A 24858-nucleotide genomic window follows, 5' to 3' on the forward strand; every position below is an offset into this window, starting at 1 on the left:
AATACCACTGCTGCTGAGAGATGCCCTTCCTTCACAGTGCCCCTGGAGCCCAGCACAGCACTGACCTGATGTTCTCCCTGGCAAGTGTCCTCACTGAGGCTCCCACAAGTTTCAGTGTTGTCTCCTGGCTGCATCAGCAGGAACATCAGCAGCCCAGCTGGAATGCAGATCACCTCTGAGAACCCTCTGAAACAGAACCACAATCACAGAAGCACAGGATGGGTCAGGTTGGAAGGGACCACACTGGGGCATCTGTACAGTCTCCTTGCTCCATCAGGGTCATCCCAGAGCACAGGATTGTGTCCAGACAGCTCTGGAATATCCCCAGTGAGGGAGACTCCACACTCTCTCCAGACAATCTGTTCAGGGCTTGGTCACTGCACAGTTCCAGTCCTGCACAGGCTCCAAGCTGAGCCTACTAAATGCTAGAAGGTGCTGGTCATGTTGATCAATGGTGATCAGAGAAAACCCTGGACTTGTGATGTTTTAGAATCTCTAGCTCTGGTGCAGATAAACTGGGAAATGTGAGGCTCACAAGACATTTGGCAGGGAAGTCTTCAGAGACTTTCCCTAAAACCACAAGTCTCAAGATTGTGTGATTATGGCTAGAAAGATCTGTATCTCCTGACCCCCAGCCTCCTAATTTAATCCCTATTTCCCATTAATTTTTAATTCATTAAAATTAATTCCATAATTCATAATTAATTAATATTTCCATGCATTATTTGTTCTATTTGTGTCTGTTTATTTTTGCTCATATATTTCTTCATTTTAGCAAGATTTGTTCTTTCAGTTTTTTTTCCTTTTCCCTGTTCATTTTATCTTGAAGTTTGTCTTTTGGGGTATTTTCCTTTCATTTATCTTTGGGTTTGGCAGTATAATTCACTTTGTGATGATGTTTCCCCTGTATGTCTGCCCAAATGCCTCTTCTTCATTCTTCAGCGTCTCTCTGCTGTTCCCAGGGTGAAAAAGGGCTGGAAATTCAGGAGAAAACTGCTACTGGATGGCAGTGGAGGAGAGGTCAAGCCAAACACATCCCACAGGAGCTTGGTCACTTCACAGCAGGCACCCACAAGCAGATGTGGGAGAGGAGAGGTTGAGCATCCTGCCCTCCTGGCCACAGGCTGAGGAAGCAGACTCTGGACAATGGACTCATTGGCCTCACCACAAATCCCACTCCTTTTACTCATGGTTTCCCCAGGTTTACAGGAAGAAAAACCATCTGATTTTTGCTGTAGCATTCCAGTGCAACAAATAACTGAGTGAAGATTTAAATCGTATTTCAATTCATTGCAAAAATGTGAACTTCATGTCGCCTTTCACCAGCTCAATTTGATTCCCACAAAATATTTTGATCCTGCAATTTACCACTTTTTAGGACTTTGTTCTCCTTGAATCTTGAGGGCTTACATGCCAGAATTTGCCTATCCAGTGGGAAGGCAGCTACATTTTAGAGGCAGGCTTGTTCTGTGACTGCAGCCTTCATTTTATATGCCTACTAACACCATCTATCCAGATCAGAGGCTTTAGAATCACATCCCACTAAGGAAACACCACCATGGAATGAGTGACACAACCAAATTCACTACAGGAATAAAAGCAAGGCAAGTACATTTAGGTCAAGGTGAGTTTATTGTCCATACAGCATACCTAATCCCGCCAAAACACTTTTCTTAGAACCATCTTTAAACTAGTCAAAACAATAGGTTATTAATAAAAATGACAACACTGAACAAAACCTTTTAAAAGGCAATCAAGACTACACCGTATCAGAGTCTTATCCATCAAAAACAACCTCATGTACTTTCTAAATACTTTTGTTTACACTGATGTCTACTACCACACTTTCTAGCATACCCTGACCACATAATCATCCACACCTCTTAAAGAGCACATTTGTGAGAGAATAACGTTGACTTGATATGGCATCACACTCAATAAAGCAAAAAAAAAAAAAAAAAAAAAAAAAAAAACAAAACCAAAAAAAAAACAAAACAAAACCCGAAAAAGTTTGAGAACAGAAACTGTGCAACCAAGAGTGATTTCTGAGGTACATGAGAACATGGTAATAAACATAGTGGAAAAAATCCAGTGGCCAGGTGGTTTGCTGAGTAATTAAGAGCTGTCCAATTACTCAAGCATAAATCATCAACATTGAATTAATTGGACATAGCATTAATTGGTATTTTTCTCTTTCACAAGCAAGTTGGAAACACAAATAAATACATTATGAGGTGCTCCTACACTACAGTAACGGGAAGGAGGAGAAGACCATCAAAGTACCATTAGTTGGAAGTTGAGAGAGAAATGCTTTTAGCAACTGTACCAATCCTTTGGCACTTGGGAAGGCAGAATCAGCAACACACTTTCTATTCTTTTTTAATCAATCAATCAATCGGGAGGTTTACGATTTCTGCAATTCAGGAGGGGAAAATCTCACACCTTATTTGCAGAAACAACACACTTCCTTTAAAATCTGTTAACAGAGAGTACTAGGCAGTCATTTTATTCTGAAAGCTAATGTGAAAGCACTCAAGTTGTAGGGTTTGCAGTCTTCAAACAGTACACTGTAACCAGAGGGTTGGCACTTGCTGAGCATGTCACTGCAGCCAAGGACACTCCTCACCCTGGTGGGGACACACACAGACCCACCAGGACCCTGCAGGGAGTGGGAATGCTGAAGGGCGCTGCTCCTTCCACCACAGCTCGCCCCCAGCCTGCTGTAGAGCAGCCGACCATGGAGGTGGCCCTCAGCCCCTGCCCCTTCAGTTCTGCAGAGGGGTGACCCAGTGGGATCAGCCCTGTGTTCCACGGCAGGAATCACCCCTGTGATCCACAGCAGGGATCAGCCCCGTGTTCCACGGCAGGAATCACCCCTGTGATCCACAGCAGGGATCAGCCCCGTGTTCCACAGCAGGAATCACCCCTGTGATCCACAGCAGGGATCAGCCCCGTGTTCCACGGCAGGAATCACCCCTGTGATCCACAGCAGGGATCAGCCCCGTGTTCCACAGCAGGGATCAGCCTGTGGGTGTGAAGGAGGCTGGATGAAGAGCAGGGGCAGGCACCCTAAACACATGTCTTGCCTACACCTGGACTAAGGCACGGAGCAAATCACGCCAACATGATGGACACAGTGCCAGCACTGGGAGAGGTCACCCCACCATCAGGACCCTCTGGCACAGCTCCCCATAAAGCCAAGGGGCCGGGCTGCCAAGGAATGATCTGACCTGATCTGATCTGATCTAAACTGTGTGTGGCTCCACAGTCTTGCTTCAACAACATCAGCTGCTTTTTTCCTCCAGGACAGAGACACCGCCGCAGAATTCCGGGTGCTCCCAACGCAGAACGTCGAGGCGGGAGGTGAGGCCAAGGCTGTGCCCAGCAGCAGCTTTGGGGAGAACAGACCTGCTCACCAGTGGAGAGTCAATGCATTTTTTCCACTATGAAAAGGATACCAGAGACCAAAAAGGAGCCAGTGCCCCGCCTCAGCTGCTTGCAACCTCTCCCGGGCGGGCCCCGGGGCAACCAAACTGTCACTGTGTGAGGTATTGTGAAAATGGGAACCATTTCTTGTCCAGCAAACCTGAGGTAAGTATACCATCTTTGCAGGATGTGATCGGGAAGGAAGGAGATTAAAAAAAAAAAGTAAGAAGAAAGAAGGAAAAAATAAAATAAAATAAAATAAAAAATCATGAACACGCTATAGGGAAAAAAAAACCTGTACAGGGCATTTCCAGTAAATCAAAGAACTCATCATATCTCCACTTAACCATCTACTTCAGGATTTGAAATTTAAGCAGTAAAATAATATATTATAAAAATGTTTATAAAATAGCAGCACACTCAGTGAAACAATACAGCTAAGTACTGTTAATGTGAATAAGAATGAAACAAATCATAGCTTCTTAGCAGCGCAAAAAAAAAAAAAACCAAAACCAAAAAACCCCCCAAAACCAAAAAAACAAAACCTTAGAATCTTACTCCATTTTCTACCCTCATCTAGCCAAATAGGCTGAGTCCATACATATAATATTCTTCGAAGTAGCATGTTCTTTCTGGATTTTTGTGTTAAAAATGCGAACATTAACATTTCAACCAACAGCTTCATATTGGATATCTGCAAACTGTTAATAAAATTGTGCAAAAAAAAAAAAAAAAACAACAAAAAACCAAAAATCTAGAACCAAAAAAACCAAAAGTTGCTCCAGCTCCTTTGCCATCTAAATGCCTCTTCGTTACAGGTGGAGCAGGAAAATAAATTCAAGTACACTGAATACACCTTTGTAATAAAACTCCAAGTCACGCACCTCGATGTTTACCACCATGGCTGTTGCACCAACAATTTTCTTTCCTTGTCCATAGATAAACACACAGGTGGTATTAAGATCCTTCTGTGACACTGAACAATACAGATGGTCAGGCTTTTATCCGGAATGTCATGACAGGAATGTCATCTGAAGCGGGTGTTGGTATTTCCAGCAACACCACAGCTAACCGAGTACACCAGATACTGGAAAATATTGACTATAAAAAGCTATACAAAGCCTTGCTTTTGTGACTTCTTTCTTTTTTTTCTTCTTTTTTTCTTTTTTTTTCCTCTTTTTTTTTTTTTTTTTGTTTTTCTTTTCTCGGCAAAATTGTCATAAACCATCTCATTTAATCCCTTAGGAACAATTTTCAAAGTGCTTTTCGAATGAAATGGTTTACAAAAACGCTCACTGTGGATCAATAAAGTTAATGAAATGCTGAAAAGGTGTGTGGGGGGAGTGGGGGGGAAGAGAGACGAGGGAGCAAACCAAACCTCATCTTCTTTAACACAGTGAGGGGCTATTACAAGGGAAGATGGACAGAGCATAATTTAAATGTCTTTGTGGCCAAGCTAAGAAGCTGCCAGACGTTAACATGGACATGAAGCATTAGCACTGTAAAGGAATATAATGCTTTTCCTAGATGATCCACCACATCTTGCAATCCAAAGGTTGGAGGTGGTCTGCCCAGCCAACAGGTCGGGATTAATGTGTGCATTCCCCCCACTGACCGTGAATACTTGGGAACTTTGGCTCGGCCCACGGCTGGGTAAAAGGAATTACCCTCATGCTAAACATGCTGCTGTATTTAGAATGAACCATTTTGGAAGGAAAAGTAGATAAAAAGTCAAGAGGGGCAGAGGGGAAGTTGGGAAAAAAAAAAAAAAAGAAAAATAAATCAACTAAAAAAAAGCCCAAAAGACACCTGCTCTTCTGGCTGGTAAAATAAAGCATCTTCTTTCTTAGGTAGCAGCTACCACAGACAGCAAGAGTAAACAAAACTAACATACAGAGATCCAACAAACACTTCTGACTAATAACAGAGGTGACAGATCAGCAAATCTCTTCTGCATTCAAAATGGTTCAATTGCTTCAGGGATCTTTTCCCACTTTGCCCTAAACCCCTTATTCTATTGCTTTGCAATCTAGTCAAGCCATAAAATCGCACACACGATTCCTTTCTTATATCTAAAAAAGGGGTGTATGCACTAGTTCATAATACACAGACAAGTATACTCTACTTTGTTCCCACAAATGCAGGCTTACATTGATCTAGCTACTTTGTATGCTTTTATAAGCATTTAATATCACTGATACATAATCAAATAGCAATTACCAACTATATTGTGGGATTCCCTTCTGTAGAACGTCACAGGCACCAAATGCTTTTTTTTTTTCATTATTCAGTTTTTGTACTTTTTTTTTTGTTTTTCTTTATACCTAAAAGAGCTTTAAATATGTTCTATGTGGGAGCAGATTAAAAAAATTCACTCTAAAAATAATAACAAAAATAAAGGGTCTGGGGGAGCAAGCGTGACTTTGTGTGCCCATGTCCTCACAGGTTGATGTCTCTCACATCTGTGGGAGTGCTGGCCTGGTCCAGTTCATCCACTGTCTTGGAGGGATTGCTCTGCTGCTGCTGCTGCCGGACTTGCTGCAGGCTGTTCACGAGCACTGCCTCGATCTGTTCCTGACAAGCTTTAAGGCAGTCCTAGAGAAAAGAAAGCAAATTTATCTATTAGTAAAGATAAAGGTGGTTATTTTTGTCTTACTGAGCTAGCAGAAGTTGGAAGAGCATCGGTTGGGTGTTTCCGAGAGTGCCTGCTCTGACATGAATCAACCTTGAATTCTGAGAGGCAATCACTGTGTACAAACTCCCTAGGTTAAACACTGTTTATGCTGTATTTATTAGGCTCTAAATCTTAGTATTTTACTGGTCTTTGATCAACAGGTTACCCAGAGAAGCTGTGACTGCTCCATCCCTGGTAGTGTCCAAAGCCAGGCTGGATGGGACTCTGAGCAACCCGGGATCGTGGAAGGTGTCCCTGCCGATGGCAGGAGGTTGGAACAGGATGATCCTTAAGGTTCCTTCCAACCCAAGCCATTCCATGACTCTATGATTATGTGATATATGTGGTCTTCTTGAGCAAGAACCTAAGTATTACAGAGAAATAATTTTTCATTCTCCAATGCAGGGTTCAGCCACCTCAGCTGGTCTTCTCTACAAAAAAAGTTGCAATTTTATCCTGAAATAACCTCCATGTGCTGTACCAAGATCACACAGACAGATGGTCTTCATACAAAGCAAACTGTTGGGCAATTGGAGAAGTTTTGAGGTCCCTGAACAAGCATGGTGCTCTGGGGCTGAGTTTTATCTGTCACACATTTGGGTCCCCCAGGCAGAGGCACAAAGGTCAGTTTATCAGTGAAACTTCACACAAGAGAAAATTCATACAAGCCCCAAACATGCAGCTGCGTTACTGAACTGTAGAATCACTTAAGTTGGAAAAGACTTCTGAGATCATCGAGACCAGCCTTTGAGCAAACACCACCTTGACAACCAGAGCACTGAGTGCCATGTCCCATCATTTTCTGAATCATAAAACCAGTTCCCAGAGACCACTACATTACAACCTACAGAACATTCAGAGAAACAGCAGGGTACAGTACAGCCACATAAATATGGGAGCGTGTCCATCAGGAGCTCCCCAATAAACATGAAATATAAATACAGAAATAAATGTGAAGGATTCAGACACAGCAATGAAGAAGGCGACTATTAAAATACTTACAGGATGTTCCACACTCTTGATAATAGACTGGAAGACCAAATAATGTGGTTATTTTACCAGAAAAAAAAATTGTGATAAAACCTTGACAAACCCTGAGTTACAGAAGAAACTTCAAAATAAAACCCAAGCTGTGACTGTATGAACACAATGCCAACCATGTTCAGTGTGCCGGCACCAGGAATATCAATCTAACACTGTGGAGAGGGACACATGGTGCTACAAGAAATGGCAATTTCTAAAGGCAGGCCTGAGGAGTCCTTCTGGAAAAGGCACTAATACTGCAAACTTCCTGCGCTCTCAGCCTGCCTAAGAACTGGGTCTCTCCAGAAGTCTTCATGGAATAGAGCAACACAGGGTTTGGCAGGAAGATTTTCACAGCACAGTGCTTTAACCAGAGCCCCCACAGCATCTGGCTGGGGTGGTGAGACTGAGCATCACCATTCCCACTGTCAGGCAGGGGAGCTGAAGAACAGAACGAGGCACTGACCTCCACAGGGTTCCACAGGCACTTGTCAACCCATGATGTGACTGCAACACTGAGAAGCTGGGCCTGACCAACACACTCCTTTTTCTACACAGTACCTGGTTATTGGGGAGAGTTTGAAATATTCATATGTGGAGGATTTATTTGTCATCCCAGCTGGACTGGGAAAAACACATCCAGTGAAGAGGATCTGTTCTGCTGGCGACGCTGACGTTCGTGATGGGTGCAATTAGCCCCAGTGGGTAATGAACACCCATTTTTCTTGGCTACCAGCCAGCAGCTGCTGGCTGCAAAATCCTGTCCTCGGATAAAGAAAATCCCCTATTATCAGCTAGGGAGGGCTTTAGGTCCATTGTAAGCATTCACCTGTGTGTAAGAGGGCAATGACAACATATCACTGTGTGGGTCAAGGCATTTTCAAGTGTGGGGGCACCAGCTTGGAGACTCTTGTAACAGACAACACCCCTAATGTGCTTTTTTTGGGTATAAGAACCTCTTCTTTTAAAGCACAGTTTCAAAGCACTGTGTCCTTCTGAAAACAAGCCAGATTTTTTTTAAGCAGCTTCAGTCTGAAAAGCTTAATGAGGCAATTTCCTTGCAGGCAGGCTTGGGGAAGGAAGGGTGGTGACATGCGGAACATGAGGCTTGAGCATTTGGAGTCAGCTTTGTCTGTTCCTGAACACCCTCATGTATAGTCATTTACACCATCACTGTTCAAACTTCTGATGGGCAGCATGATGATTCATTTCAGATATGAAGAGGCTGAAATCTCCAGGTAACCCTCTAGAGAAATGGGTCATTTCTAGTGTCTTCATTTTGTGCATAAATCTATAAAGTGGCCCCGACTGGAATTGTCACTTGGATTTTAAATCATATGGGAATCCACAGGCCACTGTGTATTACTTCTCTGGTCTACAATTTCTGAGCTTAAAACCACCAAATTCTTTAAAACAAAGAAAGCTACAGTAAAAATGACCAGCACACTGCATTCAGCATGAAACAGTTTTCCAAAAAAGTGTTGCTATTTACATACTAAAGCTCCTTGGATGTCAAATCTCTCAGGTGAAAGGAAAAAAACCCCTAATTTAGAGCATCTTATCAGCCCAGCTTGTCACAGTGTGATAAGGTAAGTAAGTGGCTTTATTGTATAGATGAGGACATCACTGAAACTTTCTGTCAATCCTAAATTAAGGGACATGATACAAAAAACTACTAAAAACCCATCAGGACAAACAGCCTGGCCTTCCCAATACACAGTATTTTTAACCCCTCCAAGTTTCATAGGAATTTACTGCATGTGTACATATTTTACTGGTGGACTTTCATTTTGCAAGTTCTAGATGGCTCTGATAACAGAGAATTGAGTTTTAAGAATGTATGAAAGAAAAAAAAAAACATGAATTGCATTATTTTCAAGAAATCTTCCTTGAAAGAGCACTATAATGCACTGCAGCATGACCCCAGATTTTGCAATACAAGGACTAGGCCATTCCTTCAGAATACTGCAGGGTTTGCCTTTGTTGTTTTTATAAAAAACTTTTTAAAGTGTGTGTCACATGGATCAACTTCCCCATTCTTCTATATGGTCTAGTAGTTTTAATGATTAAAATAGTTCTGGTACTTTCCATTCCATAGTTTTATTTATACTTCAGCATGTACAGAACTAAAAAGGCAATTAACTTTGGGGTTTTTTTGGTTTGCTTTTTTTTTTTTTTTTTCATAATGAAACTATTTCATCCCTAGGTGATTTTACTAACACATTTGAAAAGCATTTGAAGGAAAGGAAAAGCTCTCCTGTGTCTGATGAGGGGCAGCCTCATGGCTATAATGGAAATGCTGGCAGTGAAAATAACTGGAAGGAGGAATCAGCAGCTCTATGGCTTGAGCTGCTTATTCAAGTCAATAATCATTGAAGATTTTGATTTCCATTCATGACTATCTTGAAAGAAAGCACAAACCCTAGGCAAGATCCTGCAGAATATGACACATAATTCACTTTCTTGAACTTTTCAACACTTCTGTGGTATTTGTATGTCCTACACTGGTTGCCATCTTCCAGTTTAAAACTGGCATTTATGGTTCATTGGCAAGCTTTGAGGGAAGGCCTCCCACTCAACCCAACCCAACCCAACTCAACTCAACCAACAGGATCTTGCTTTGCACTGCCCAAAATCCCAAAGCTGGGAATACTATAAAAGCTTCCTGGTATTCTTGTGTTAAAGGGCGGTTAGTTTTATTAATTACTTCACAAAAAAATTTTAAGGCCCCCAATCTCTTCCTCTTTCTTAAAACTAATTGCAAAAGGGAAATTAGAAAAGGACTTCTTTTAGATGCAAGATCTGGTTTGATAAATGGGAAGAATGCTGGAGATACCCAAAATGACAGTAGTGTTCATTGGACATGTACACATGTACATAATCTAAGAAAGCAGAAATCAGACATGCATTAAAGAGTTGGGATTTACATAAATTCCAGTGTGGAACATGTCATCTGTACTCCTACACACAAAAGCTGGCTGGATTCCTCCACTGGTTCACATTTAAGCCCCAATTCAGACCTCTCCAAAGCACATGCTTCATTGCTGACATAAACAGGGATTCCTTCCCAAAGTGGAGCCTTTGTGTGCTGAGCACTGGCCTTTACCTCACTGACCTTCTCCAAAGCAAGAGCCTGGAAAGCTGCTGTGGGAATATCTTATCCATTTACTGTATTTACAGAGATCTCACATCTAATGGATGCAGTTAAAAAACAGAACTATTTCTCCTCCTGAATGTATGTTTTTGCTACTGCAACAAAGAGCATCAATCACAGGTAAGTGTCAATTCTCTTTTTCCAGCTGGAAGTACAGAAAATAGTAATTTGCTGTTCCAAAGGACACCTCATGTGGACTAACATTCAAAAAACAAGACAAACAAAAACCCGCAAAAAATTAATTCATGCCAGAGCTTCTCCACTTACTGTTGCCACACTATTGCAATAATGCAATAAATAAGGTGACTAACATTAAGAATCTGAAATACAGGGCATTTTTCTCTGCAATTTTTTGGTCTTTTCATCAGTTTCAACAGTGTCCTTTCTAGATTCAGTTCCACTGTTTGCTTCACCACTCAGTTTGCTGGTTTCCTGTTGCTGCTGAGGGTATTTCTCATTGCAAACAGGAGAGAACAATGTTTTCAGAACTGGGAAAAGAGAGAGTAAAGCCAACACACTAGCAGGGCAATACAGGGGCAGATACCATGATACTTGTTGCTCAGTGTGACTTGGGATTTCTGGCAATCTCTACCAGGTAATACTTGGAAGATGTGAAAAGGTAGAAAGGTGGAAAGGTGAAAAGCGGAAAGGTGTGGGATTTATGCTGTTGTAACAAACCCTCTGAGCATTTCATGAAAAGGGGGGATTTTCAATCATTGGGAGAACCTGCCTACATTACACAGAGCTGCAGGAGCCGAGTGAGGATTCCCTGCTGGAGCGGCTGATCCATGGGAGCCGTTCCTCGGGGGCCTGGCTCCCCTCGGCGCGCCGGCCGCGGCCGCGCCTGCCAAGGGACCCGACGGAACTCCACCATGAGCCCACGGTGTCACTGCATCACCCCATTGTTGCTACACACGCACAGCACTCACTGGGGAACAAAAAGCTGAATGAAATGGAGCAGCTGCCAACTCAGGCAAAGACAACTTAGGAAACTATCTCATTCTTCCTTTCTCTGGGAGGCTATTTCGCCTGTTGTTTCCTTGCATACAAAATGCGGTCTGCAACAAATAAGGCAGGATAAGATACAGCGAGTTCTGTTTCTTGCTTCCAAAACCACAGGCCCTAGACACTACAAAGGAGGGGATAAATGGTGTATGTGCTCTAGGGATGATGTTCAAATGCGATCCATTCAAGATAGATTTCCGTGATTTTTTTACTGCAGCTCTGAATTCTTGAGCATGGTGGTTCTTCACTTCCGTTTCTGTGCAGAAATCTGCAGATCTTTATGAAAGGATGTCTCTGATCATGGGAATAAAAAAAAAAAAAAATCCCGGCACTGACATGTGGCACGTGTAAGTGGAGGTATTTTAAATGCCATTTATTATGGATCCAGTCTTCAAAACAGCCCCATTCCACATTTTTAAGGGCTCACAGCCAGCTGTTTCGACAGGTCATTAAAAAATGCTTGGTTCCTTGATTTTTTTCTACTTCAGACCCTTAAATATGCTTTAGATTTTCCAAACCACTCAATACACACCAGTTACCATCTGGGAACAGACTTTTAGAGATGACTTCTGCCCACATACAGGCATTGGCTCTGCCTGAAAACCTCTTCCTGGCTGCTGATGCTGGGAGACCAACTCCGTGTGTCATCCAGATGCAACCTGGATGGCTGCTCTTCCAGGAGGTGAGGGAAGAGATTTATCCAAGAAAGGTCTCAAGAAAAGCAGAATATTGATTGCAAGGTCTTAAAATGTGCCCTACCCATTCAGTTATCCTTCCTCACATCCCGTAATTGTGCACAGCAGGGATGCTCGTATCCTCCTCCAAAGCATCTGGCTCCACCAGGGACAGGATACTGCTTGCACTGGAGTGCTGGTCTGGGATGCTATGGGAATTCCTGACTTCCTGAGTTGTTTATTTTTCCTTTGCAATGACCCACCAAGAGATGCACAGGGAGCTCTGAGACTTCCTGCCAGTAGGTCTGTTAACTCTTCGCTCACTAGCCTCTTCTCTCCAAGTAACCACAAAGGAAATGTTCCCAGCCCCTGGCAGGAGAACAGACTGGAACATGCAATGCCCTTCCTTCAGAGCTGTGTGAAGTCAGAACCAGAGACACAGACCGGTTTGGGTTTAACTGGACCTTAAAGGTGATCTTATCCCACTCCCCTGCCATCATGGGCAGGGACACTTTGCTCTAGACCAGGTTGCTCAGTCTCATCCAACCTGGCTTTGAACACTTTCAAGGATGCATAGGACACAGTTTCTCTGGGAAACCTGTGCCAGGGCCTCAACAACCTCTCTAATAATTCTAATTCTAATTCCTGATTTCTTCCTAATATCCTACCTAAACCTACTCCCTTTCCATTTAAAGCCATTCCCCCTTGTCCTGTTACTACAGTTCCTGATGAGAAGTCCCTCTCTAGCTCTCCTTTAGCCCATTCAGATGCTACAAGGTGCTCTGAGATCTCCACACAACTTTCTCTTTTCCAAGCTGAACAGCCCCAACTCTCCTGTCCTGTCTCCACAGGGGAGCTGCTCCAGTTCCCTTTATCAATTCTGCAGCCTGCTCTGAACTTGCTCCAACTGCTCCTTCTGTTGGGGGCACCGGGACTGCATGCAGTATTCCAGGTGGAGCCTCACAACAGACAATCTTCTCCCTCAGTCGTGTGGGATTAGCTCTTAGTGGCTCTTAGGGACAGCAGCAATCAGAGAAGGCAGCTCAGATGCACCACGCAGAGCTACTTTCACTACCCTGCTGAGCTTCTCCAAGAGCAGCTCCCTGCCATTTATTTCGGTCGGTGAAACCAGGGTTTGCTTGGCACTGTTGTCACACTTTTGCCTGTGATTCAACCCTCACCAAACAACCCAGGGCAGCTATTTAACACCAGTAACTGTTATCCCTAAAATAGTAGTCCAGGATGCCTTGGACAGCCCCATCTCAAGTCTAGGGCACTGCTCTGGATTCATACAAGGATATCCAACACTAACGTGTTTTGGAAAGAAACACTCGTGCTGGTTGTCTGCCTACCCAACAGCTGGACTCTGAATTACATGCTGTTTATTAATAACGTATTTTTGATCTAATTCTTAATGAAACATCCATTAAAAACATTCATTTTAACTGTAAATGCCAAACTCCAGTCTCAGTTACACTAATATAAATCTAAAATAAAACCACTGATTTCAGCCTCCTGGTTAATGCTGCTATTTCCCAGCAAATAAACTGCACCCTTAAATTATCATTATAAAACAGTGAAAGTTCAGAAAAGCTCACTGCACTTAAGTTGCATCAGGGTTTCATTACCCTTCTTCCTTTTCATCTGCTCGCAGCTTTGAAGCTGAGATTTTTCATGCTTCACCTCAGACAGTGACATTTTTTGAAAAGCCAGTGGCAAAGTCCTATCATCTGTTTCCATGCTAAGCAATCACACACTCCAAAAGAAAAATGAAGCAGAAGCCCTAGCACTGTCTGGCTGGGAAGGACTCTTCCCCAGCTGCCTGATGGTTCCTGTGGGCTACCACGAGGCACAGGGGGCCAGAAGGTTTTCCTCTGCAGAACTGTTAATTTCTGTGACTTCCCCATTTTTCTCCCGCATCATGGTCCTAAGGACCAGGAACTCTCATTTCTCCCTCTCCCCTAAGCCCGCACTGGAAAACAAAATCATTCACACAGTGACAATGAATTAATTGTGCCACTGCAGGAACAGCTCTCAGGCATCAGAAATTCGGAAGTGAGACAACTGAAGCTCTTCATTCAACTTTAATTAAGTCCCAGTGTAAAATGTATTACAACAGTCTTTACTCTTTATTAACACAGCCTTAGGCCAACTCTTACACAATCCAGACAGTAGGTTTTTTTCAACAATACATTTTACACGAGGCTGGTATTACTACCTATTGCTAAGCCTGCCCAATGCTTCTCTGAGACCCCATTTTCATTTGCTTCTCTCTCTCTCAAGCTTTATCATGTGGGATGTAAGTTTCCAGTCTTGGGTCCTTTTGTATTTTTCCAATGCAAAACTCACAGAGAAAATACCTAGCAAAATATTTCTTCCAAATTTAAACAGCAGGCTAATGAAAAATACAGTATCTTGCCCAAACTCAAAAATTTTGGTAACCTTTGGTTAGGCTGAGGCTTCAAAGTTTGCAAGGAGTTAAGGCTACCTCTGCCTCACAAAGGAAGACACCTTGAAAAAAATAACAGCACCTCTAATTTCTCCAAAGGCTTATATTTTTTAGCAATTAAATTACCCAGAAGCTCCTTTTGTGATGAGTTTGTTCTGATTTGGGGGATGAGTGAGACCCTCCTGTATAGTCTGTGCTGCTGTGGGCTGAGACCAGGAGCAAAGAGAAGGAAGCTGGTCTCTACAAAATGCTGACAGACTCTGTGAGAGGAGATGGGAACAATAGAATGTTAGGAGTTCTTTGTTATTTGGGAAGAGTATTAACTTTTCCTTCTGAAGGAATATAGGCTTAGTTAGATCTGGGAAGATTTCAGCAGGATGGTAAAAAGCACACTTTTGACCCAAAAAAATCCTCCTAAATTTAAAAGAAAAGGTGTGAAAGCATTTTCATTGCAAAATTAAAACCCCATCTTCTAACCACTTAAGAACTACCAAAATGTTTTGTAGGTACTGTCTTTCAGACTGAAACAATCTGATTAGAAAAGCACAGTAGATAAAATCTTTCCAAACTGCAAGATGCAGCAAAAGGCCTTTATAGGGCTTACACACAATTCTCTCAGGACAGAAGGTGTCCCTGCTCCCAGAGGGACAAAGGGGATCAGAGGGATGGAGCAGCTCTGCTGGGAGGAAAGGCTGTGGGAAGTGGGATTGTTCAGCCTGGAGAGGAGAAGGCTTTGGGGTGACCTCATTGTGGCCTTGCAGTGCCTGAAGGGAGCCCAGAGGGAAGACGGAGAGAGACTCTGGACAAGGGCCTGGAGTGACAGGACAAGGGGAATGGCTTCACACTGACAGAGAGAAGGTTTAGATTGGGTATTAGGAAGAAATTCTCCCCTGTGACGGTGCTGAGGCCCTGGCACAGGCTGCCCAAAGAAGCTGTGGCTGCCCCATCCCTGGAAGTGTCCAAGGCCAGGTTAGATGGGGCTCTGAGCAAGCTGGGATAGTGGGAGGTGTCCCTGCCTGTGGCAGGAGGGTTGGAATGAGATGATCTTTTAAGGTTCCTTCCAACCCAGGCCATTCTGTGATTCCATGGTTTAGACTTCAAGCACTCTGAATTGGAAATATTCCTTTTTCTGTGCAAATCCAATTCAATTTAAAATAAATGGGAAACCTCAGAATTACATTTGAAAATTAGGATCAATTTGATCGTAAGGAAAAAAAAAAAAAAGAAATATCAAAATTCTCCCCTTTTAAGTAACCTGGACTAATTACTCCTTTTTAATCAAATCACAAACCCAAATATTCATTTAGCAGTACTATCATACATGTAATAAAGCCCCGTATTTACTTTGTGAATCAAAACCAATAAATTAGCACATGTTAAGGACAGCTTGAGTTGTGCCTGTCTCACATCCTGCCTCAAAGTTAGCTCATTATTCACTTCCTCCAAGCTAAGGTTTTTAGGTGATACCTGAAGGAGGGCCAGAAGAGCAGTTTCATGATTGCAAGCACAGGACCAACAGCAGCACAACTCCTGGTTTGCCTTATGCCCCAGGGAATGCTGCCTGCTCACCCTATCACCCAGGGCTCCTGAGGAGGCTCAGCCTGCTGGACCACCAGCCTGGACAGGCAAAGCAGGCTCTCCCCACCAAGCCTGAATAAAATCTGAATTCCAGGAAATCAAGGAGCTTTGGAGACTCAAACCAAAGTGCTAAGTCCATACCTAAAACTCACTCCCTACAGAAGTACCCCCCACCTTTGCCCCACTCAGCCTTCAGGATTGGGCTCAGTTTTCCAGTACGCCCTGGGAAATGAAAGGAGAAGAGGAATGTGGGACACTCACCACATCTGTGTTTGTGATCTTGGCCAGGAGGTCCGTGAGGCTGTCCCCATCATCGAGCTGAAGGCCACAGATGGCTGCTCCCACACTTCCAGTTGCTATCATTGATGGTGGGTACATGGCAAAGTTAAAATCTGCAAGAACAGATCTGGGAATTAGTCCAAGCCCAGACCAGAAAAGCTGCAAAACATCAGAGGCAAGCAACATAAAAAAAACCACACCCAAGAATAAAACCCGGGGAAGTAGAAGAAAGGGAAAAGTGCCACTCTTTTTGGTCCCATGGAGCTCATTAGTCACACTGCTCATCACAAGCAGTCAAAGGAGGGGGAACAGACCTGCAAATTAAAATGGAAATGCGGTTCAGTCTTTTATTCTCACTGATGCATAAAGTAAACCTGGACAATTTTTAATAGTCTTTCCTTAGTTTTAAAGAAAAGGAAAGAGAAGAAGGAGCCTTTCTGTAATTTATGTCAGAAATTTGGGTCTTGGTCACATTAGACCTCTCTGTATAACCAGAAAATTAACTGGAATAAGGTATCACAAAGAACCAAAATGAGATTTTTAGTCACGTCAATTTTTAAAGAGTTAATTAATTCGAGCATCTAAAGACCTGTCCAGGAAAGAGATTTTAATTAACGGTTCATCTCTACTACCTTAGCAATTAGGAAGTGAGAACACTTACAGCCCATAGCTATGAAATCAAAGAACAAAGATCGCATTTGTCATTACTACTAATAAACTTCTTAATAAACAAGCTGAAAATACACTTCCTCTCACACATCTGTCAAATCAGAAGAGAAATTAAAATAAAATCCTGTGATTTTTATAAAGGAATTTTATGGTTTATGATACTGCCACAGACACTGGTTTATCAGCACTAGTTTATCTTGCTAAATACCAGATCTTCCACATCTTGATATATTCCTAAAATATAACTTAATTTGCAAGTTCTTTGTTTCAACAATAACTCATTAACAAACCTTTCTCTACCAATTTTCAGTATCAGCAAACCTTTCTCTACCAGTTTTCAGCTGAGGGAATAGAAGGAAGAGTAAACCAAAGTAATATATAATAAGAAATAAATTACAAGCAATACATTCCATCAAGTGAAGCAGATTACAGAAAACTGCCCTGCTGCAGATCCCAAATCCACTCTGTTCACAAATTCTGTAACCCTGCTGATGTCTGTGTAACCACTGAGGTTTTAGACACATGAAGAGCTGTTCTCAGCCTCCCAAACTCTGAGCTGGCACATACTTCAATAGCTGTGGAGACAGCATGTTCTTCTCCAGGCTGGAATACACCCCTGGGATTGAAACAGTCCAGTAAGAATGGCACTTGGGACATAACATTCACCCAGATGGACCAGAACGGGGGGTGTCACAGGTGGGGAGACAAAAGGAGGAGTTGAAACCCTGACATGGATTTCTCTGTCTCACAAAGCCACCAGGAGGTTCCCACCTGCAAGCCCAGCACTCCACGCTGCTTCCTACCAGACATCACACTCTGACAGACATTTCTGAAGGACAAATTCCCACTGGCTGAAGTAAGGAATATGGACTGCCATTATTATGAAAATAGTAATTTATGCACTATGGTAATAGTAAGAACCCACTGTACATAGGATTCTTGGAAATTAAATTATATTGCCCCCCACTAACGAGTGAGACAACAGGAGAACCTTGACTCCCAAATTCTCAGTGCAGGGCACAGCCCTGATTATGCTGATCTCAGCACATGGTGAGGGAATTGGAATTACACTTCCAGGATTGCACTTTCTGCCACTCACCAGTGGCATCCCCCAGGGCTCAGAGTTGGGGCCAGTCCTCTTTGATAAATGACCTGGATGAGGGGATCGAGTGCACCCTCAGTCAGTTCTCAGGTGACACCAAGTTGTGCAGGAGTGTTGATTTGCTCTGCAGAGGGATCTGGGCAGGCTGGATAAATGGGCCCAGGCCAGAGAGCTGACGTTCAACAAGGCCAAGTGCTGGGTCCTGCCCCTGGGTCACAACCCCCAGCAGCTCCAGGCTGGGAAAGAGTGGCTGGGAAGAGCCCAGCAGGAAAGGGCCCGGCCCTGCTGCTCCACAGTGCATGGCCAGGTGGGCGAGAAGGCCAAAGGCTGCTGGCCAGGGCAGCAATGGTGCGGCCAGCAGGAGCAGGGCAGTGACTGTCCCCCTGTCGTGGGCACTGGGGAGGCCTCAGCCCAAGTGCTGTGTCCAGTTCTGGCCCTGGCACTGCAAGATGGACATGGAGGGGCTGGAGCGTGTCCAGAGGAGGGAACGGAGCTGGGCAAGGGGCTGGAGCACAAGGCTGATGAGGAGCGGCTGAGGGAGCTGGGGCTGTTGAACCTGCAGGAAAAGGAGGCTCAGGGGGGACCTTATTGCTCTCCACACCTCCCTGACAGGAGGGTGCAGCCGGGTGGGGGTCAGGCTCTGTTCCCAAGGAACAAAGGATAGGACAAGATGAAGCAGCTTCAAGTTGTGCCAGAAGAGGTTTAGATTGGATATTAGGAAAAATTTCTTCAGGGTGATCAGGCATCGGACCAGCTGCCCAAGGAAGTGGTGGAGTCACCATCACTGGAAATGTTCAAAAAACATGCAGATGTGGCACTTGGAGCCATGGTTGAGTCGTGAACATAGCAGTGCTGGGTTTGGGTTGGAGCCCATGATCTTAAAGGTCTTTTCCAAGCTTAATGATTCTATGATCAAAACCATTTTCATGTTTAGCTCACACAGATTTATACAAACACAAGTAAGGTATAACCACACCCCTGAGCTGGGAAGCAACTTCCATGTTTGATCTTGGACATACCAAACCGTCTCTTACTTATGCACGAGAACTATGAGCAGCAATTGATTTTCCATCATTTTCACCTCCTTGTCCTGAGTTTCAGGCAGGATGTAGTAAAAAGATGTTGCAGGGAGGTGCCATGTCCAGGCAGAATGGGCTGAGCAAAGGACACAGCTCCACCTGCCCTCTGAAATTCCTGGCCTTGCATCACGACCTCCACGTTATCCGAGCGCCGGTGTTCTCGTGGCTGATTTTAGATCCACTCCCAGAAACTGTCTTCCTAGGAAGCTGAATAAAGAGGCACAGTGTCCCTGCCAACTAGCACTGCTGTAGGTCTGCTTCCACGTGGGGTCACATGCGAACATTTCTATGCCCAATAACCTTGTTAGCTCCCTTAATGTCATTCATAATGCAAATGAGACAGCGAGCGAATGGCCAGAGGCCCAGAGTGACTAAAGCTCAGCATCCAGAAAGTCTTACATTGCCTCTAGCTCTAAACTAACTTCCCTCCATAACAAGCACCATAAACTTGGCTATCAAAGCTACACATGCCCAGTCTTTGTTGTACAACAGGCAGCGATTTGTATCACTGGCTTCTATTTTTAGCATATTAATTAACTACTGCAACTGGTGAGGCAAGTGTCTCCAACTGGAGAGTGTGGCACCATTGTCTGAAGTCATCACCTCATCTCGAGCTATTGAAAATCATGGCAGTGACCCTCCTGCTGATATGAATTTAACCTGACATGCCCACAAAGGAATGGGGGGTGGTGCACCAATTTTGTGCACATGGTTCTCCACATCACCCTGGACCCTATTAGTGTGGAAAGAGCTCATTGAAAGAAAAGAAGCCACATTGTGCTGGGCCACCTAGAGGGTTGAATAGAAAAGGCTGAGGAAAAGAGCAGGCAGCGCAATAAAGGCCATAATTAACATATTTCCATATTCAAGCAAAGCAATAACTACGTGAAATGTTTGTCAAGGTGCAATGAAAGCATAAATATTAAGTACCGTATCTGAGGGGATGCAGAACTGCCCCCCCAGACTCTTAGATTCCATTGAGAAATTCAAAACAAGCTTTTTACATGTTATTTTCAATTATAAACCTCTATCTCTGCTTCTACCATGACAACGAAACAAGCCTCGCCATCCTCACTCAGTTTTCACTCAGGTAAAACTGTCCCCCCTCCAAATTAGGTCAAAAATTTGCCCTGAGATTGAAGAAAAAAAAAAAAAATTCTAAATAAATAAAGGTAGGGGGCACAGAGCAAGAACCTCAAAATGTGAGCTGAAACATATGCATTTACTGCAAATTCTTGTAGGAGATGATGAAACCCAAACTACAGGGGAAATTTTTTAGAAAGCACTTCTTACTGGACACTTGGAATTTTATAAATACCACTTCTCCCTGGACATCTGAAGCAAGGCTATGGGCTAAATCCTTCTGTGTGCAAACTTGGTTAACACACTCCCAGAGCCTGCATGTAAAGCATGACTCTGACTCTAACCTTGTTGTGATTTATAGGTTTATAGTTGGGCTCGATGATCTCAGAGGTCTTTTCCAACCTAATTGATGCTGTGATTATGCCATTCCATGGGAAAAGTACAAAAGAGTCTCATTATAACTTAGAGAAGCAGTGGCCACAGCACGTGTCTATGAGAATCTGAGCACATGAACACCTCAAGGGAAGACACTGGTTTGTTAGAAAGCAAAACTTGTTTTACCTTCTATTCCCAGGCAACATACACAAGAAACCATCCCATCCCCATTTTAATATCACCTATTTCCCAAACGACCTCAAAAACAAGAGACCAGTCCTACACAACCCCATTGACTTCAGCACTGGAAATAAAAAAAAAGGCAGTGCAAGAAACAGCACCCTTTGAAACACAGCCAGAGTACGTGGACCAGCCAGCCAGAGTCACCAAGCAAATTCAGGGTACCCTGAACCTGTCCCCCACTTTCAGCCTGGAGCTGACACAGCCAGGGCACAAGGAGGTTTTTCTGCCAGTGGAGCACACGTAATCCACGCCGAGGTTCCAGGGCTGCGAGCACCGTGGCTGAGCTGTTTTGCTGGCTCTCTCCCAATCCAGTGGTCTTCACTGCCTTCAAGCCAGGAAAAATGCAAGGCTGACAGTCCAAAGCAGAAGGGAACTGGAGGAAGGAACCCAGAGAGGTCCTGCAAGGGGAAGCCTTAACTTGCAGCCAACAAATAAAACCGTCGGAAGAAGAAGAGCACTGACAAATACCCAGGCTGAACATGCTCAGTGTGTCAAAGTCAGGTGGGGGAACTCTACCTACGTAAAATGACCCGTTTTACTGACCTGGCTGCTGGCTGGGCTTTTTTTCAGCAGCCAGTTTTCATCTCTGTAATTTGATAGATATTTATTTACAGAGTTGAAAACTGCTGTCATAAGGAAGGTCATTCTTCCCATAGTGGGGGGGAAAAAAGGAGGAAAAATGGTATGTTACCTCCATCAGAAAAGCAGGTATTGATACATTAAAATTATGTAGATAATGGTCACAGCCAGCCTCGGACTTCTCCCAGCCAATGCCTGTACTATGAAGATAAGCATGGATCTATATTTAACCAACTAAGTTTAAAAGAAAAGTCTAGGATAAACAATGGAAGTAGTGAATTTAATTCTTGTCTGCTTTCATCCAAATGCAATTCCAGGGGCAGTGTGGTACTATTTTTTTTTTTTTCTAATACATTTGGTTGTATCTTCAGTGGTCATTTTTTCCTCTTGCTCTTGTATTTCTCCAAGACATTGCAAATTTTCATCACATTAACTATTTCTGCTCTTAAAGGCAAAACCACATGACTCTTCAGCCCTTCAAAGCAAACACAAAACTTTCAAATAAACCAGGATGCAGAAGTATTTCCATACTTTCAGTAGGTGGGAGGGCAGACATCTAATTCTGTTCCTCTTGTAAAGCAAACAGCATTTGGCCTTTATACAAATGGGTCTGAAGTATCCTAAATGTTAATGCTTCATCACAACTATCCAAGAGAGGTAAAGACAGGGAAACACGCTGAACAACATATGCAAAGTAGAGGAGCACTCATAACAATATGCTCATTAGTTGATGGCAAATACTGTTTCTGAGCAACTGTTTGCACTGGCTTTTATTTGCACTTATTTTACACCTTTCTAACTAAGGATTAGGATGATGTTAGTGCCTGAACCACCGAAATGTCAGAACTGCAACTAGCAGAAAGGAAGGCAACTCCTCTGGCAGCTCTGGAGCGATGCCAGCTTGTATCAGCACATGCTCTCTTTCTCTGTTTCTTTCCACCTCCTCTTGCCAGACTTGACTGGTCACTAAACATTCCCGAGGGCCTGACTACTTGATGATGGCACTTCCTTGTATCTTGTGGCTCCATTGGCTGCAAAGCTCAATATACTGATATGAGCTGGACAAGCAAGAGCCTTCTTTTGTCTAGCAATAAATTAGTGCAAATTATTCTTCCTTCTGCTATGCAAGAAGTTCCTGCTAACACTGCTACTTCGCAACATGAATTTTATTTCTAAAGACATTTATATAATGAAGCCTCTACATGTTTCATTCTTCCCCTCTGCAAAGAACAGGTCCCAGACAAAACTTGTATCATACTTTCCAGGTTCCAGTAACCTATACCAGATGAAAAGGGGATGCAGAGTAGAATTTCCCAGCAGGAATGCTGAGAAGCAAACAGGCCTCATTCTGTGTGGTCACCCTGTAGGCCACTACCAGGGTTGCAGACCTCATCTTGCAGTCCTCACTCAGACAACACTCCCATTGACATCCACAGAACCTCTGCCTGAAGAAGGATGCAGGATTTGGCCCAGAAGTTAAAAAAAGTCTTCTCAGCTTTCAAATGTAGATGATTAATGTCCCAGAAACAGTGGGCAGAGGTTTGGCATACTGTATAAAACTGACTTAAAGCTGACATTTTGCTGCTCTTTCTCAGCCTCTGTGCTGACACAGGCCCCAAGGCCTGAGATGCTTATGGATACCCCATGGGCACATCCCACCTGCCACAGGACTCAGCTGAGGCACAGAAAAGACCATGCAAAGGACTGAGTCCAGGGTTTTACACCAGCTGCCTTCTGTCTCTGCAAGTCTGCAAAGGCTTCTGCTTCCAAGTTTTGCTTGCCACTCAACTAAAATCCTGTGAAGCTCCCCACAGAGATGAGCATTTCCATTACAGCTTCTCTTTCTGAATGCCTGGCATGGCATGGCACAGGCCACCCTCACTCAAAAACCATTCCCTTACAGGCTTTCACATAAAAAGGGGTATCCTGCATCGAAACTGTGGCATGTACAGGCTCTGAGAGAAGAGTGCAACACAAGGAAGCAGTTGTGCATCTGAGACTCTGAACAGGCTGCAAGAAGAAACGATGAGCACACCCAAGTGTAAGGAAATAATGCACAGTTCTCTTTCCAGCAGCAGCAGCGTGGCAGGCTCTGCACACACCTCCGTAACCACTGCTCTCTCCCACTCCTTCCAGCAGTGATTCCCTGGCTTGCAGCTCAGCACAGGCGAATGGCCAACCCCTGAGAGAACATTTCCAAGCTGTGCAGTGCTGTGCAAAGAGACAGAGGAACAAAGGGTGCAGAGCAGTAAAGAGATGGAGGTGTGGGCAGGGTGAAAAAACAAAACAATCCCAGCGAGCAAAACAAGGATGATCTCCGTTGGGCTCACAGCTGAACAGGAACGTCCCATACTGAAGAATACCAGAATCATTAGGGCTGGAAGAGACCTCTGGAGATCACCCAGTCCACACCCCTACCCAGGCAGGGTGCCCTGGAGCAGGTAACACAGGAGCAAGTCCAGGTGGGTTTGGAATTTCTCCAGAGAGGGAAACTCCAGGCCCTCTCTGGGCAGCTGTTCCAGGGCTCTGCCACCCTAAATGTACCCTCTGCTTTCCCTCACACAGAGGTGGAACTTCTTGTGTTTCAGTTCATGGCCATTGCTCCTTATCCTGTCACTGAGCATCACTGAAAAGAGCCTGGCACCATCCTGTAACAACCCTTGGAGATATTTATATGCATTCTTGAGATCCTCTCTCAGTCTTCTCTTCTCCAGACTAACCAAGCCCGGCTCCTTCAGTTTCTCCTCGTAAGAGAGAAGCCATAAGCACCACTTAAAGGCCCCAAATGCATCCCCTTGGTGCCTTGAAAATCCAAAAGCGTTCTGGAGGAGATTTTGGCTTGCACCAGTGGGATGAAAAAACAATGACATGGTGACAGATCAAGCCATTACAGTGCATAGTGTCCATTTATGCACTCTTACTGTACAGTGAGCAAGGCAGCTGGAGGAAAATGCCACTTCCATGCCCTCCCAATGGAGAAGGAGACTCCTGAAAACTTTGTGAGTGCAGAGCAATGAAAGAGAAAACTCTTTATTCAGGAGGACATACAAGCTTCTGTCCTGCACAGCAGCCGTATGTTCCGATGGGACCAAGGGCAAAGAGGGAAACATTCCAGTTCCAGTCATGCTCATGTGAATCATTAATCACTGCAAGGACTGGGGAGAGGCCATGGGTTTGTATCCACGCAGCTTGGTTCAGGAACTGGGCTCAAAATAAAGGCAGAGAAACAGAGTGCCAAAGTGACCAAATATGACTGAAAGGAATATGCAGAAGACAAGAGTATCACCTCCTTTTGGGGAATGCTCAGATGGAAAGGAGAACAGGGATGAGTATCACAGTGATTTTACACATCCAGCACAACACTCAGTAACTGTTCATGGCTGCCTCCCTCTTCATTTGCTGACACTAAGTGCTGCAGGACTGAGATCAAAGTCAGCCCTGTACAGGCAGTGAACACCTGGGAATT

At 44.0% G+C, this 24858-nt stretch overlaps 1 protein-coding gene across 1 annotated transcript in view; it reads right to left on the reverse strand.

The window, feature by feature from the left end:
• Positions 1–1613: 1613 nt before the first annotated feature.
• Positions 1614–24858, reverse strand: part of CCND2 (cyclin D2) — a 30523-nt gene continuing 7278 nt past the window's right edge. The window contains exons 4-5 of the mRNA XM_002196009.7: positions 16245–16375; positions 1614–6021 (exon numbers count right to left, since the gene is read on the reverse strand). Coding sequence (XP_002196045.1) covers positions 5866–6021; positions 16245–16375 — 287 coding nt within the window. The 3' untranslated portion in view covers positions 1614–5865. The remainder of the gene's footprint in view (positions 6022–16244; positions 16376–24858) is intronic.

This window comes from Taeniopygia guttata, chromosome 1A (genome assembly GCF_048771995.1).
Source record: "Taeniopygia guttata chromosome 1A, bTaeGut7.mat, whole genome shotgun sequence".
In the NCBI taxonomy this organism is placed as follows: domain Eukaryota; kingdom Metazoa; phylum Chordata; class Aves; order Passeriformes; family Estrildidae; genus Taeniopygia; species Taeniopygia guttata.